Here is a 14,576-nt window from a genome sequence, read left to right as displayed (position 1 = left end):
ACTGCAAATTAAAAGTCAGAATTTAACTTGAGGTGATAAAAGACTTCGCGTCGCAATATTATGGGAGCTTTGATTTTGTAGTCCCTTATAAATATTATTTTAGTTATATATATATACATGAAAAATATTAAATTCAGTTGAATCATTAAAATAGCTTAATGCATTATCTAGATTCTCTTAGTAAGAAATGTTGAAAATCTTATGAAAAATATTTGAAATTCTCATAGCCTCTAAGGCGTGCCAAAAATACTGTTCTTAAAGATAATTTACCGATAAAGGTATAACTCCAAGCTCAACAAGTCCTAGTATAAATTAAAAACGGAGACCACAAATATTTTTTTATTTAAAAAAAGCCAGTACACTCTAATATGATAGGAATTATTTATATATATTGATCTATATCATAAAAGAAAGAAAAACTTGCTCCAACAATGAAATGACTGAATGCTCCAAACATTTACATGAACTCAATGACAATAAAGAGAAAGAAACAAAGAATTGTAGTAAAATGGTCTGTTAAACTCATTTTATCAAAAGGTTATCTCATTAACCACCCATTCAAGAATAATCACTTGAACTCAAAAGTCATTTTATAATGAAGAGAATTGAATGGCTATTGAAAAGAAGGATTTGCGTTATGATGTATCTTTTAAGATAATAAAAATAATATCCAACAAGAAGATTAGAAGAAAGAAATAAAGAAAAGAATGGAGGGCACGTGTTGGAACCAGTGAGGAACTGCCAAGTGTTATTCAATTATTTGAGGAAAAGTCAGATATATTAAAGAAGTTTTGTGTAGCCTCAAATAATAGTACGTGTGATGCATGGACCAATAAGAAATTATATACAGATCACTCGAAATTTGAGTCTCAAAAATAAAAGAACTTTTTAGTTTCAAGCTCTTTATCTTCTTATTTTAAATTTATTCGTTATGAATTCAGATTAATATAATCAGTAAATTTTGAATACAAAATGTTGAACGATAAATTTTGACATACGATATTCATGAATATATTCACCATACCCATGTTGTTTTCTACTAATGTTTCAACTATGAACATCATCCTATAAAAGCACCAAACTTTTGTGAGGCTGCTAGGTAAGAAAATACAGTTAGGCTTGTGGTTCCCCTCCATTTATTTTTTTGCCCTTATATCGACGAGCGGAGTTAGATAGGTCCGAGGGGTTTATTTATGTATGTCACGCCCCAGGAATGTACCCTAGATGTGGTCGGTACTCAAAAACCATTATTGGCTCCCAAGCGAACCACTTGGCCTGATCACACATCTGTTCATTCATTCAATCAGAGGAAGACTTAAAATAAAGAGATAATTATGTGGGCAATTACAATCAACAATCTAGCTCAAAGAAGAAAGGCCATGGGCTAACAAATCAAACTCCAATCTATGTCATTAAAATAGTCTGACAAGAACAATTCAAGCAAAATAAAGTACTCAGTCGATCCATCACTATCTAGTCTATGAAACCTCTATCATTACTATCTAATTGGTGTCAATGACAGGTTCATGACTACCTCAAATCAGAACAAAAGACTAAACTCAACGCAGGAATAACATAAGTGGTATCCTCCGAATGTAGGGGAAGACTCACCAATAAGCTGAGTGTGAACAGATCCTCAACGATGCACCTATTGATGATCTCTTAAACCTGTCTCTGCATCATTTCATGATGCAGGTCCAAATGGATGTCAGTACGTAGAATATAAGAGTATGTAATATGACAGAATGAAACATGCATCAAGGTAGAATAATATCAGTTTAGATATCTCAAATCAAAAAGATAAGAGAGACTCAATCAAGGTGTCATAAGTCTAAAGTAAGAATACGGTTTAGACAGAGACCAATCATATATAATCCAATCCAGTCATGTACAATCCAATTCAATCCAATCATATACAATTTGATTCAATCCAATCATATACAATCCGATCTAATCCAATCATAAACAATTCGATTCAATCCAATCACCTACCATCCAATCCAATCCAATCATATACAATCTGATTCAATTCAATCACCTATCATCCAATAAAATCCAATCATATACAATCCGATCCAATCCAATCATATACAATCCGATCCAATCCAATCATATACAATTCGATCCAATCCAATCATATATAATCAACTCAACGAATAAAGTCAAAGGACTCAACTCAATAGAAATGTGAATTAGAATTTAACAATATTTTACAATTCGACTCAATCATCTACAATCTCAATCAACCCGATTATTTCATGCATAATTCACTCAATTTGGAAGTTTTTCTAACCGACAACCATCACCTATGAGCCAATGATGTACAACAAGCCGACGTTGTTGTCACGTCTGTTCAATACTTTGCCAGGGTATGAACAAATTAACAAATCATAGATCTAACAATCAATCAAGTCCTATTATGTTAGGACAATGAAATAGGAAAACATCCGACTTTATGTAACATCCCTCAAAATACTCACAAGTGCCTTAAAAATGCCTTGGGAATATGCCGCTCATGTAATGCATTATCTTTAATCTTTTTAAAAAATTCGAGTTCAGAATATCGATCAGGGGGTCAAAACCTGCAGAAAAATAGTTTCGGTGGATTTTTAAAACCCGTAGATCGAAAGATAGATTTCTCAAGGAACTGCGCAAATCAGTAAGGTGCGCGACAAGTCCGCATCGCGGACTTGCTTGCCTCCGCGTCTAGACCTGGCGATAATTTCTGGCCGAATTTAGTTTTTAACAAGGGCACTTTAGACTTTTTCCTAAATTATTAATTAATGAACCTAGACGTTTTTAGGACCTAATTCAACTCTATAAATTAACCTAAACCTCTAATTCTATTCATTCTTCTACAATTCACTTACTCAAATATTTCTCTCTCTACAAAAGACTCTCAAGGTCTCCATTGAAGACTTCAAGTAAATTCACTCAAGCTCTCCATCAAAACTCTCGAGTTCTTCCAAATTATTTGGTGTTCTCACTTTAGGTATTTGGGTATTGATTCATGGATCCTTTCATCCATGAAGCCCAATCAATTTCTCAAGATTTACTACTAAATTAAAGTATGGTATTTTATGGGTTTTATGATCTCTATTCCAATTGCCTGAATTATGATTCAAAGTATGATCATGAGTCTATTTTGATATAAATTGATGGTTATTGCATTGAATTGAAGAGTTTTCCATGAATTCTTCTATTTTGATTTCTAGGTTTCATGATGTAAAATATGAGTATTTTTAATTATACTTCTCAATGATATTATCTATATGAATTATGTATGGGTTGAAAGAAAGTTTATGATCATGCATGTTTTCAAGTAAATTTCATGATTTTCAAGTCAATTGATCATGCATTCATGTCTTACCCTAATTTCAAGTATAAGCTATGATCATGAATTTTCAAGTATGATTTATGTCTATGTATGTATGATTTGTAATGTGGAAGGACAATGCCCGCACTGCACTTATGTTATGAAAATGAGCTACTCTATGATTTCAAACCTATGATCATAACATGATATATGAAATTATGATTTCTATGCTATGCATGTATTTCGTGGGATTTGACTTAGCACTGAGTGGACTTGAGGTAGGGGCCCTACCAAAAGCCTTAGTAGCAGCCTCATGTCCCATAACTACGTGCCACCGTAGGTTGCCTTCATGGCCTAGCTATTGGATCTACATATAGCGTATGTATGACCCACCTAGCGGGGTAGAGTCTACCTTGGCAAATAGATTCCCCTTTCCTCCGATGTAGGGGTAACACTAAGATTCCATGGTATAGCTCGTATGATCTTATTGTCGGTTATGATTCATATCCCACATATGTATGGTCCTTTTCATTCTAAATGACTAATCCTATCTTTTACTTTATACGATACTCTTATGGTTTATTATGCATTGATCCTTCTTAAAGACTACTTATGATTTTTACTACTTCTCCTATTATTCTATTTAAAATGGTCATTTGTACAAATATGGTTTTCTATGCATTATATTGCCTACATACTTAGTACATTCCAACGTACTAATGCATACTTTTTGCCTACATTGTCTCATAATATAGGGGTTGAGGTTGAAGATCATATTCGTCCACGTGGCTAGTTAAGCTTTTCTATTCAAAGTGAGTCCTCATTTATCGGGGACTAGTCATCGAGTTAGTTATTGTTTCAAAGACTTTTTGTTATGTTTCATATTGAGGGTGAGTTAGGGACATGTATTAGCCCCCGCCCATACTCATGTGTAGAGGCATCTAGTTGGATAAATATTTCGAGTCTATATTGTCATGTGACATTCTTCATTTACTTTTCATGGTTTAGACTCTCTTATTATGTTTCCGCTTTTACTTTACCTTATGTATGCTTATGATATGTACAAGAGGTTTGGTTAGAGCCTTTCGGGGTTTCGATCGCCGTGTTACGACTAGGACCTAGATCGGGTCGTGACACTTTAACGGTTCAATCTTTTCTTACGTTGACTACGTAGTTCATGAGAATCGAGTAGGGAGTATACTCTTACCCAATTCGGTGCTCAATACTCCTCTCATGACTCAATATGCTCATATCTATCAGGTGAGTAAAATACTCAAAATACTCATTTAATCTCTTTTGGACTTAGTTCAAATCAACTCATTTAGTCTCATTGGACTCTCATCAAATCAACTCATCTCAATCATCACTTCTTTTAATCAAACAATCCTTTCAAGACTCATTCATGACTCATCAGGATTTCGAGTCAACAATCATTAATGTTTTCATTTAAGACATGCTTTCAACTCAACCAATGCAGTAGATATTAAATGTATTTAAAACATAATTTAAACTCATCAACTCATTTATAAAATAGATGTTTTTATGTAAAAATACTCAACTCTTTTGTACTCAAAATACTTATGCTTAAAATAAAAATTAAGAAACCACTCAAACTCAAATCATACATTTCCAAAACTCCAACTCAAACAATCATTTATACTCAAAATGCTCATAAGACTCCAATCAATTCGAATTATGCAAATCATATCATGTAGTCACATTAAACTCCAATCCATTTCATCTCAAAACAATATCATCAAAATTACCTCTTCATCAACCATTTCACTTTTTAAAATGAACATCATTTACATCATCATCAAACATCTTGCTCCAAAATCCTTATTTAATTCTATATTCAATTTCATCAAACTCATTAAAATATGCATCATCTCACTTTGACAGCAATACTTTATTTACACATGAAGAACCACCAATCTCAACCTCAAGGCAAATTATGAAAAAAATAAAATCTCATCTTGGATTCATGTGAATGAATACATGAATGTATATCTCAAATACTCAACTCAAAGACATAATCAATACATATGAATTTATATACAAAAACTCAATAGACATTTTAAATATTCAAGAACTCAATTCATGGAACCTCAAAACTCGACTCAAGTCGAATCAATGAAGATATAGGGTACGTGAATGAACTCAATCCAACGTTATGAGTAGCCTTACATACCTGGAATGAAGATTATCTCACCGAAAATCAAAGACATGAGTTGAAGATTTTGAATCCTAATTCTTCCCCTCCTTTCTAGTCTCTTCTCTCAAATCTCCTAAGGTGAAAGAGAGGAAAACCTCCTTGAATGTTATGAGGGAACTGATTTTTTTGTCCCAAAACGACTAGGGTTATACTTGGGATAGGTGGGGAAGTTCGGAATGCCCTTTCTCAAAAAAAAAATCTGAAAAACGAATTCAAAACCCTGTAGGCCTAATAGTGGCACGCGCGCCAAAGCCAAAACTACTGCAGCTAGTTTCGGGCGCATTAGTGGCGCGCCGCGCCAAACTCCTATACTGCTGCAGCGGTAGTATTTGGTAAATCGGTCATAACTCTTTACTACGAACTCGGAATGAGGCAAACTCGGTGGCTTTGGAAAGAGGATTTAAAGACCTTTAATTTGATAGGTCATGGGCTATCTAAATCTTAATAGTCTAAAAGTTATGGTCGTTTGAAGTTGACCCTTATTCTAACTCATCTGAAAACTTAGCCGATATAAATTCTTTGAACTTGACTTGATGTTAGAGATTCCTCATTAACCTAAACCACATCTAATACTCTTCAAATACTTAGGAACTGATCCTAAATCATATATACAATTAGAAGTCATTCAGTTCAAGTCTATATGTATATGAAGAATGGTTCGAGTCTTGACGGAAAAAAATCAGATATTACAATGTATATATTATAGATGTTGAATTCCTCTAATTTTTTTGTGTGTTGAGTTTTCATATTTTGAACCCATAGTAAAAGTTCTCGCACCACCTCTGGTTACGTCGAAAAAGTGCCTTCACACTTCATTACAATAGCTGTTTAATTAACATATTGTGTTTTGGTCCACAAAAATCAAGTTGCAAAAACGGCATTTAGATTATTAATCTCACAATTATAAATAATCTACCCCCCAACTGCAATCCCCCACCCGTTTCCTAACCATTTTTGTTCTCTTTCTTATTAATAATTCCATATGCTGTGGCATATGCCCTATGGCTCTCTTCTATGTTTGTTCAACTAATTGTTCACAAATTTCAATCATCCTTGTGTGCCAATTAATTGCATAAAACAAAGGAGCTTCTTTTCATATATTGCGATATGCAATTATGAACCCGTTTACATTAGTTGATTATAAATAACTGATAAGAAATAAATGTTGATCAATATTTAAATAACTTATAATAATAAAGAGTAATATAATAAAATCATTATTTTATGTATTACTTTTTAAGGAATGTTCCAAATTAAATATAAATAAGTAAACATGAATGGAGACACTAATAATAAGTTACCTATTATGATAAAAAGTGCTAAAATTGGTAATAAGCGGTCGATATGTTCGGAAAATTGTTGATGTTGGTTCTTTTGGTAAAATGACTAAAATATCCTTTAGAATTATAAATATAAAAGTATCTTTTCCTGATGAACAACGGATACCTAATAGAGCAAAAGTTATGGATTTTGTTAAAAAAATATATTTTGAGAATTAAAAAAAGTACAAGAATAAACTAGTATTCTGTAAAAAAAACATATAATTGATCAAACTAAATGTGCTTAAATAAGGATAAGGGCAATCAAATTACGATTTTTGATTGATTTTAACGTAAAAACACTTTGAATATTTACCAGACATGTAAAAAGCCAAAATTACTAAAAATCAATTTGACTAGCTTATAAGGTTTGTGGGGTTATGTGGCTATAGAGTTTCGGGATCTATATATATACACACACCAATATAGACGGAATGATATTATACTTTCTATGAAGTTGGAGTGTTAAGAATAAAAACAAAATTAGGAAGTACTAGTAGATAAGAAAAAGCAGCAGGATCCACTAAGAGGAGTTTTTCCTCCTTTTGTTTTATTGGTGTTCATACCCAAATTGGTCTTTCTTTATATATATATATATATATATATATATATATATATATATATATATACACCGTTGTGAATCAGTTGGGATACTGTTATATTCTGTTAAAGCAATTGATTATAACATGGAGAAACAGAATGAGGGAGTTGAAGTAGTGGAAGACGGAAGTGATAGTTTGTTGAGAAAAAAAGATGCAGCTTTATTTGCCTGGCCATGGAAGAACTTGGGAAATTACAAGGCATGGATTTATTTTTAATCTTTGCAACTAATTATATATATGTTCATCAATTGTGATTTGTATTGGATTTATGATTTTCATATGTGTTGTGCAGTATTTGTTATATGGACCATTTCTTGCAAAATTCATACATTCTATGTATTGGAAAGAGAGCATGGAGGACATGTGGTGTTTGCATATTCTTATCTTGTGTACTCTGAGAGGCCTTGTTCATCAGCTATGGAGCACTTATAGTAATATGTTGTATCTAAATCGCACGCGAAGGGCGTCTCAGCAAGGGATAGATTATGAGCAAATTGATAATGAATGGGATTGGTATGTATATGAATTCTTTTTTATTTATTCCACTTTATCTATATTCTAAAAGGGGACTAATGTTGTGTGTGTTTTCTTTGTGATTGAATTCCCACAGGGACAACTTCCTTATCCTTCAAGCGATTATGGGATCGTTCGTCTACTTGAACTTCCCTTGCCTGGCTAATCTTCCCCTCTGGGATGTAAGAGGGCTTATTTCTTGTCTCATACTTCATATTGGTATCTCAGAGCCACTGTTCTATTGGCTGCACAGATTATTGCATTCCCCTCATCTCTTTCAGCTATATCACTGGCATCACCACGAGTCTAAAATCACACACCCCTTTACTGGTAAAGTAACTACTCCCTTTGTCCCAATTTTATGTGTCATACTTTCCTTTTTATTCTGTCTTGAAAAGAGTATCATATTTCATGCACTGTCAAATACCGCTGCATAAAATGGGATGGAGGGATATGTTTTAGCAGTCTCATCTGATGATGGTAATTTGCTGGAAGTTTGACTAACCTTTTCCTCTTCTTTTTTTTGTTTGTGCAGCTGGGCATGCAACATTTCTGGAACATCTTTTGCTCTGTGTGGTTGTAGGAATTCCAACCCTAGGCACTGCATTTATTGGTTACGGATCAATAAGTGTTATGCACAGTTATATTCTGGCATTCGATTTCTTAAGATGTTTGGGACACAGCAATGTCGAAATCTTTCCTCATAGTCTCTACCAGCGTGTTCCACTACTTAGATATCTTATTTACTGTCCGACGTGAGTTCCATTTAACTGGCTTTGTTTGATGCAACATCTAATATCTGTTATCTTCAGCATCTAGATTAAGAAAACAAAACTTATTCTGTTTCTTTTCAAAAGAACTTTCCTTCCAATCATGTTTGACAAGTTACAACGTAGTTTCACTTTCTTGTTGTGTTTTTTTTGACTAATATATCTGGCAATTTAAAGTATGTCCTGTTCTTCCAGATACCACAGTCTACACCATCAGGAAATGAAGACAAATTTCTGTCTCTTCATGCCTCTGTATGATATGTTGGGAAATACTTTAAATACCGCTTCGTGGAACCTTCAAAAAGAAATAAGTTCAAGGACAAGTGAGTTTTAATCGTCCTACCTCCTTGGAGGAGGGGGTCAATTCTTGTCTTCCCTCAAAATAATAATCCTTTTCTGCTTTAGTTTTCCATTATATCTATATTTTCTGAAGTGGATCCCCTTCATGAAGGTACAGATGAAAGAGCGCCAGATTTTGTGTTTCTTGCACATATTGTTGATATTATGTCATCAATGCATGCCCCATTTGTATTCCGGTCATTCAGCTCAGTGCCTTTCTCCACAAGGCTCTTCTTGTTACCGATGTGGCCTTTTACCTTTGTGGTCGTGCTTAGTATGTGGCTGAAGTCCAAGACTCTTTTGTTCAGTTTTTACAACATAAGAGGAAGACTCAACCAAACTTGGGTTGTGCCCAGGGCTGGTTTTCAGGTAATTGGATTTTTCTCCTAGCTACTGTTTAGTTTCTAGTGTTTTTTCAGAATGTTGAAATTCTATGGAAGAGCCTCAAGGTCCTGCAATCTTGAAATAATTTCTTCATGATTGAAGGATAGAAAACTCATACTCTCAATGTTCCCAACACATCTGTTTCTGGCGTCTAAAACATATATTGTGTGCAGTATTTCTTGCCCTTTGCTGCAGAAGGCATAAATATGCTCATTGAAGAAGCTATTCTTAGGGCTGATAGAATCGGTGTCAAGGTCATCAGCCTTGCTGCATTAAATAAGGTCAGTTCATTTTCTTTTCCTGTTTCTAATTTTCTATTGTTTCTTTAATGTTTAATGATTTCAGAGTCCTCATAGTCTTCGCTAACTACTTTAGTACAATGAACATCTACATGACAACATTGTATTATCTGTTTCTTGCTAGAATATAAGCCTTTTCTCTAGTGGTTTTAGACTGGAAAAACTTTCAAAATTAAGGAATGGGATATAGTCTGTTCAGAACTGGAACAGCATGTAACTACACTTGATCAATGCATGGTTTTGATATACAGTTATTGTTCATGTTGTTTATGAAAGAAACTTACTGCAGAATGAAGGTTTAAATGGTGGTGGAACACTCTTTGTCAACAAGCATCCGAATCTCAGAGTCCGAGTAGTCCATGGAAATACCTTGACAGCTGCTGCGATCTTGAATGAGATTCCTCCAGATGTAAATGAGGTCTTCTTAACAGGTGCTACTTCTAAGCTTGGAAGGGCCATTGCACTCTACCTTGCTCGTCGAAGAGTCAGAGTTCTGGTAAGATTACTCTTTGTGAAGTAAATGGATGGCATATAAGAGTGTTAGTCTCTTCTACTAGTTGTTATTAAGTGGGATAAGCCCCTTCTTCATTTTTACTTATCTCTTCTATAATAAGCTTAATAAGGGTACTTTTCTAAAGTAGATGCTCACTAAGTCCACTGAGAGGTTCATGAAAATTCAAAGGGAAGCTCCTGTTGAGTGCCAGAAGTATCTGGTTCAAGTGACAAAGTGCAAAGAAGCTAAACAGTGTAAGGTAATGTTTCAAGTATGTATTCCATAAATAGGTTTTTCGAAGAAACCAAATAGGAAATACATGTGTGCCACTCAACTGTTTGGAATCAGAGGCAATATATTTCCACTTATATGTAATGCTGAAGGCTAAGTTCACATGTTAAAAGAGAGAATGATAACAAACAACTTTTATAATTAGAAAAACTGTAATGTTTATCAGTTGGTAAACAGAAAAACAATTTTTTTGTCTGATTGTAATTCAGAAAAAGTGAAAGTTGTGAAACCAAGTAGATAACTGAGGTCTTTCAGTTCAGCAAAAAGTTTGCACTATCTGCTGCTCATTAATTTTTGTGGTGTTTTTCAAATGACAGACTTGGATTATTGGCAAATGGTGTACCCCTAGAGAGCAGAGTTGGGCTCCCTCAGGAACTCACTTTTATCAGTTTGTCGTTCCTCCTGTCATTCCCTTTCGCAGAGACTGTACCTATGGCAAGTTAGCAGCAATGAGACTTCCAAAAGATGCCACTGGTTTAGGAACTTGTGAGGTATGAATCAAATCATATGTCATCCCTTTTTTTGTTGCACACCGGGCTGCCCTTTATTCTTGGTCACGGTTCAAGCTGTCCAAACAGTCTCTTGCAGAAATGTAAGATAAACTGCATGCAGTCCAGCCTTTACCTAAGTGTGAAATCCAAACTTTGGCAGAGAGTGTTGTGTTGGTGAAAACCGAATTCTATAGTCTGTTTCCTTTTGTTAGTGGCATCAGTTTTATGACAGTACTGTTTCATGTTTTGTATGAATTTTCACTGTGCATCTGTATTGCACCAGTATACAATGGGAAGAGGCATAGTTCATGCTTGTCACGCTGGTGGGCTAGTTCATCTTCTTGAAGGTTGGACACACCATGAGGTTGGAGCTATCGATGTTGATCAGATTGATGTTGTGTGGGAGGCTGCATTAAAGCATGGTTTGAAACCTTTGTATAATTCAACATAGTGATACCATTTGTCTCATTTTCTTCAAATAAACACCTTCATAACCTAAAAGGTTTGGAGTTGTAGCAAAGTCCATATAGAAAGTCTTCCAAAGATTATTTCACAAGTCAATATTTCATTACATGTAGAATCTATATGTAATCAAACAAAAGTGTAAGCCTAGTATAGTAAATAAGCTATATATCATTGTACTTCCCGCAAAAATGCACTGTTAATGTAAGTGGTACATGTGTAATTTTCTGGGGAGTTCTTTTATTACTATATGAATATAGATATGTTTGTCTAATGTGTCGAGCTTTGCTAAACGAAAAATATCAGACATTGCTGTTAGGAATTGATGCACAACCAAGACAGGCACTACTTGCTTCAACTATACAGCTGTATATGTTGTACTTGTACTGTAGACACGTCTCTAAACAGGGGAAAGTTTCACCTGCTTGGCCCATTGCTACTCAATCTGCACAAATTCGACCAAGGGTGTTTGGCAGCTAGACTGTTCGCATAAGTTGTTTCTTCTGGTTTCGGATGATAATACAGCCATGTACCAAAATGACAAATTCATATCAGTAAATCTGAAGTTACGATATGGACATGTTACAAAATCAACCCATAGCAAGACTTGAATTAAAGAAAAGGATAACGAAACATGTTCACCAAGATGATATTGATGATTTGGTAAGTGTTCTTTCTTCAGGGCCACGAGAAACCCCTTTAGTATATTGGACTTTGCTAAAAGAAGATATCACAAAGTCTTATTGTTGGGAATCGATCAGCAACCAAGACATGTATGCATTGTACAAATATCTTAAGACGCTTCTTTAAAAAAGGAAAGTCTCAACTGCTTGACCAATCTGCACAACCATCGCATGGTTACACAAGGGTATATTTATGACAAATAAATACTATTACACATCTGGAATTGGTTTCCTGGACTTCACCATCCAAGCATCAAAAACTCAAAACATAAGATATCCAGAAAAGCGGGGGAGGTGAGAAGATTTTAGGAGCTGAGTTCAAGAAATCTTTGTGCCATGGGATGTTTAGATTCGAAGAGTTGATCAGGCTTTAAAATTTCTACAATCTCTCCATTGACAAGCAGGCATACTATGTCAGCTATTCTCTTTATTTGTTTGATGCTATGTGAAACCATCACAATGCTCATATTCTGCTCCCTCTTCAGCTTTACAAGAACATCCTCAATATTCTGAGTTGATATTGGATCCAGTGCACTTGTTGGCTCATCCAGCAGCAGAACCTTACAGAAGATTGGAACATGAGGTCAGATTCCTACTTCAAAATTTAACATCAATCAAGTGAAGTTTCTTTCACCAAAACTGGTTAAATCTTTGGTATATTTAAACTCACCCCTGGCTCATTAGCCAAGGTCCTAGCAAGTGCAACTCTCTGTGCTTGACCAACAGAGAGTTCCCCACCAGACTTGTTGAAGAAAGATGAGTCCAGGTCAGCCAGAGTCAGCAACTTGTATACCTCATTGTCACTTAGTTTTTTCCCTTTTAATTGTGGACCATATCGTACATTATCTGCAACAGTGCCTGAACAATTTTCCACAAAAATCACTTAATCAAGTATCAGTCACTACAACTTGAAAATTGAAATATATGTTGAAAAAGGACCTCTTTTTAATGACCAAGAAATCCACGACACTCGGTGGCTAATGGCCTGCTCCCTACCCTTCTTCATTGAAATAGTGAGTTTGTCCATCTCAGAAGTTCAAACCTATGACGTGTGCCTAACCCCCCAAAAGCGCATCTCGAATTTTGAATTTATGGGTTCTAGATTCTAGAAAAGACAGTTCACTAAGTTGGATAAACTATTTATACATATTAAGTGGATTTCTCAATACTAATACAAGATTTTGCCGAACCTTAGCTACAACTCTAGTTCCGCCCCAATTAACCCCCACATTGGGGGTTGAGCTTCTACCACTAAACGAAAGTCTTGTGGCACGAAGAACTTAATTATTAAAGTGGAAGCCAAAACATGCCAGTCCATTAGATTAAGTATTCAAGGCAACAAACAAACAACAACAACATACTTAGTATAATCCCACAAAGTGTGGTGCAGGGAGGTTAGGGTCCTTGGTGTATGAGGCTGTTTTTGATAAGATCCTCGGCTCGAGGACAGAAAGTTTTAACATCAAATATCTGATAGACAAAAACATGGATCTGTCTACAATACTGACATACCTTCAAAGAGAACAGGAAGCTGAAACAACATGCCAATGTTACGGCGGAGAGCGAGCACATCCAGATCACATATATCATGACCATCCAAAAACACAGTGTTGGAAGATGGTTCCCACAATCGATTTAGTGATCTCAAGAAGGTTGACTTTCCACTACCACTAGGGCCTATAACACCCATGATCATACCTTTAGGTATGTCAACGTTCACATTGTTCAATATAGAAACACCCTTTTCCGACACCTTTGTAAGACCCCTAACCTGAATCTTCATTTCTGGGTTTTCTTCAAATCCTTTTTCATTCCCGTTTGACCCCAAAAGATGCTCTCTTGCTCCTATAAATTCAACAAAATTTCAACAATTGCTTTTGTAATTTCCAGAAAGATGCTCTCTTGCTCCTATAATTAAACCAACCGCAAAAAAAATTCAAGAAAAATTCTTTAGTACTAACCTGGTAAAATTTCCATAGTATGAAATGTCGATCCAACTCCTTAGCCAGCAGCAGATAGAGTAGAGGGAGAAAAACAAAAGGGGCTATGCCTATGTTGTGTTTTGGTGCAGTATTATATGGAGGAAAGAATCAACCTTCCCCACTTTCCAACAAGCATTAGGACAAATTCTTTGTCACAAGTAACTTTTATTAATAAATAATAGTGATGTTTTTGTTCGAGTGCGCACAATCTCCTTCTAAATCTGAAAATAAAGAATGTTTTTTTAAGGTAATATTGTAATGTCATCGGGGATGACTAATCACAGACTTTCATTATCTGAGAGAGGGAAAGACTTTTTCTGCAACTTGTTGTCACTTTTAAAGTATATTAATGCCGTAGTCAAATCGATAAACCGCATCAAATCGATAAATTGAATCAAATCAGAAAAAAAAATGATT

The 14,576-nt window shown here is 35.0% G+C and overlaps 2 protein-coding genes across 3 annotated transcripts; one reads left to right on the top strand and one right to left on the bottom strand.

Annotated features, from left to right (window-relative positions):
* The first annotated feature begins 7,291 nt into the window (after window positions 1–7,291).
* On the top strand, window positions 7,292–11,768 carry LOC129894091 (very-long-chain aldehyde decarbonylase CER3-like). 2 transcript variants are annotated; one of them, XM_055969609.1, is made up of 11 exons: window positions 7,292–7,650; window positions 7,745–7,965; window positions 8,063–8,295; window positions 8,501–8,720; window positions 8,931–9,058; window positions 9,193–9,443; window positions 9,632–9,739; window positions 10,047–10,253; window positions 10,399–10,509; window positions 10,859–11,032; window positions 11,316–11,768. In XM_055969609.1, exons 1-11 carry the CDS (start codon window positions 7,537–7,539, stop codon window positions 11,481–11,483), a joined length of 1,935 nt encoding a protein of 644 aa, XP_055825584.1. In that variant the 5' UTR covers window positions 7,292–7,536; the 3' UTR covers window positions 11,484–11,768. The 2 variants fall into 2 exon arrangements, with proteins under 2 accessions (XP_055825584.1, XP_055825583.1); XM_055969608.1 differs by having other exon boundaries at window positions 9,187–9,443.
* Window positions 11,769–12,272: 504 nt separating this feature from the next.
* On the bottom strand, window positions 12,273–14,466 carry LOC129894092 (ABC transporter I family member 17-like). Its single transcript, XM_055969610.1, has 4 exons — window positions 14,139–14,466; window positions 13,690–14,022; window positions 12,848–13,035; window positions 12,273–12,737 (listed from the first exon to the last, which is right to left on the bottom strand). Exons 1-4 carry the CDS (start codon window positions 14,152–14,154, stop codon window positions 12,483–12,485), a joined length of 792 nt encoding a protein of 263 aa, XP_055825585.1. The 5' UTR covers window positions 14,155–14,466; the 3' UTR covers window positions 12,273–12,482.
* Window positions 14,467–14,576: the final 110 nt, after the last annotated feature.

This window comes from Solanum dulcamara, chromosome 7 (genome assembly GCF_947179165.1).
Source record: "Solanum dulcamara chromosome 7, daSolDulc1.2, whole genome shotgun sequence".
NCBI lineage: Eukaryota > Viridiplantae > Streptophyta > Magnoliopsida > Solanales > Solanaceae > Solanum > Solanum dulcamara.
This window is presented reverse-complemented; position numbering and strand designations above follow the sequence as displayed.

What these genes read in the sequence shown, in the direction of transcription:
- LOC129894091 (XM_055969608.1), top strand. Translation starts at nt 7,537, where the DNA reads ATGGAGAAACAGAATGAGGGAGTTGAAGTAGTGGAAGACGGAAGTGAT. An exon ending in AATCACACACCCCTTTACTG is followed by an intron (nt 8,296 to 8,500) that starts GTAAAGTAACTA and finishes TTGTTTGTGCAG; the next exon opens with CTGGGCATGCAACATTTCTG. An exon ending in GCCTTGCTGCATTAAATAAG is followed by an intron (nt 9,740 to 10,046) that starts GTCAGTTCATTT and finishes AACTTACTGCAG; the next exon opens with AATGAAGGTTTAAATGGTGG.
- LOC129894092 (XM_055969610.1), bottom strand. An exon ending in GCTTCCTGTTCTCTTTGAAG is followed by an intron (nt 13,036 to 13,689) that starts GTATGTCAGTAT and finishes AAAATTGTTCAG; the next exon opens with GCACTGTTGCAGATAATGTA. An exon ending in CCTTGGCTAATGAGCCAGGG is followed by an intron (nt 12,738 to 12,847) that starts GTGAGTTTAAAT and finishes ATCTTCTGTAAG; the next exon opens with GTTCTGCTGCTGGATGAGCC.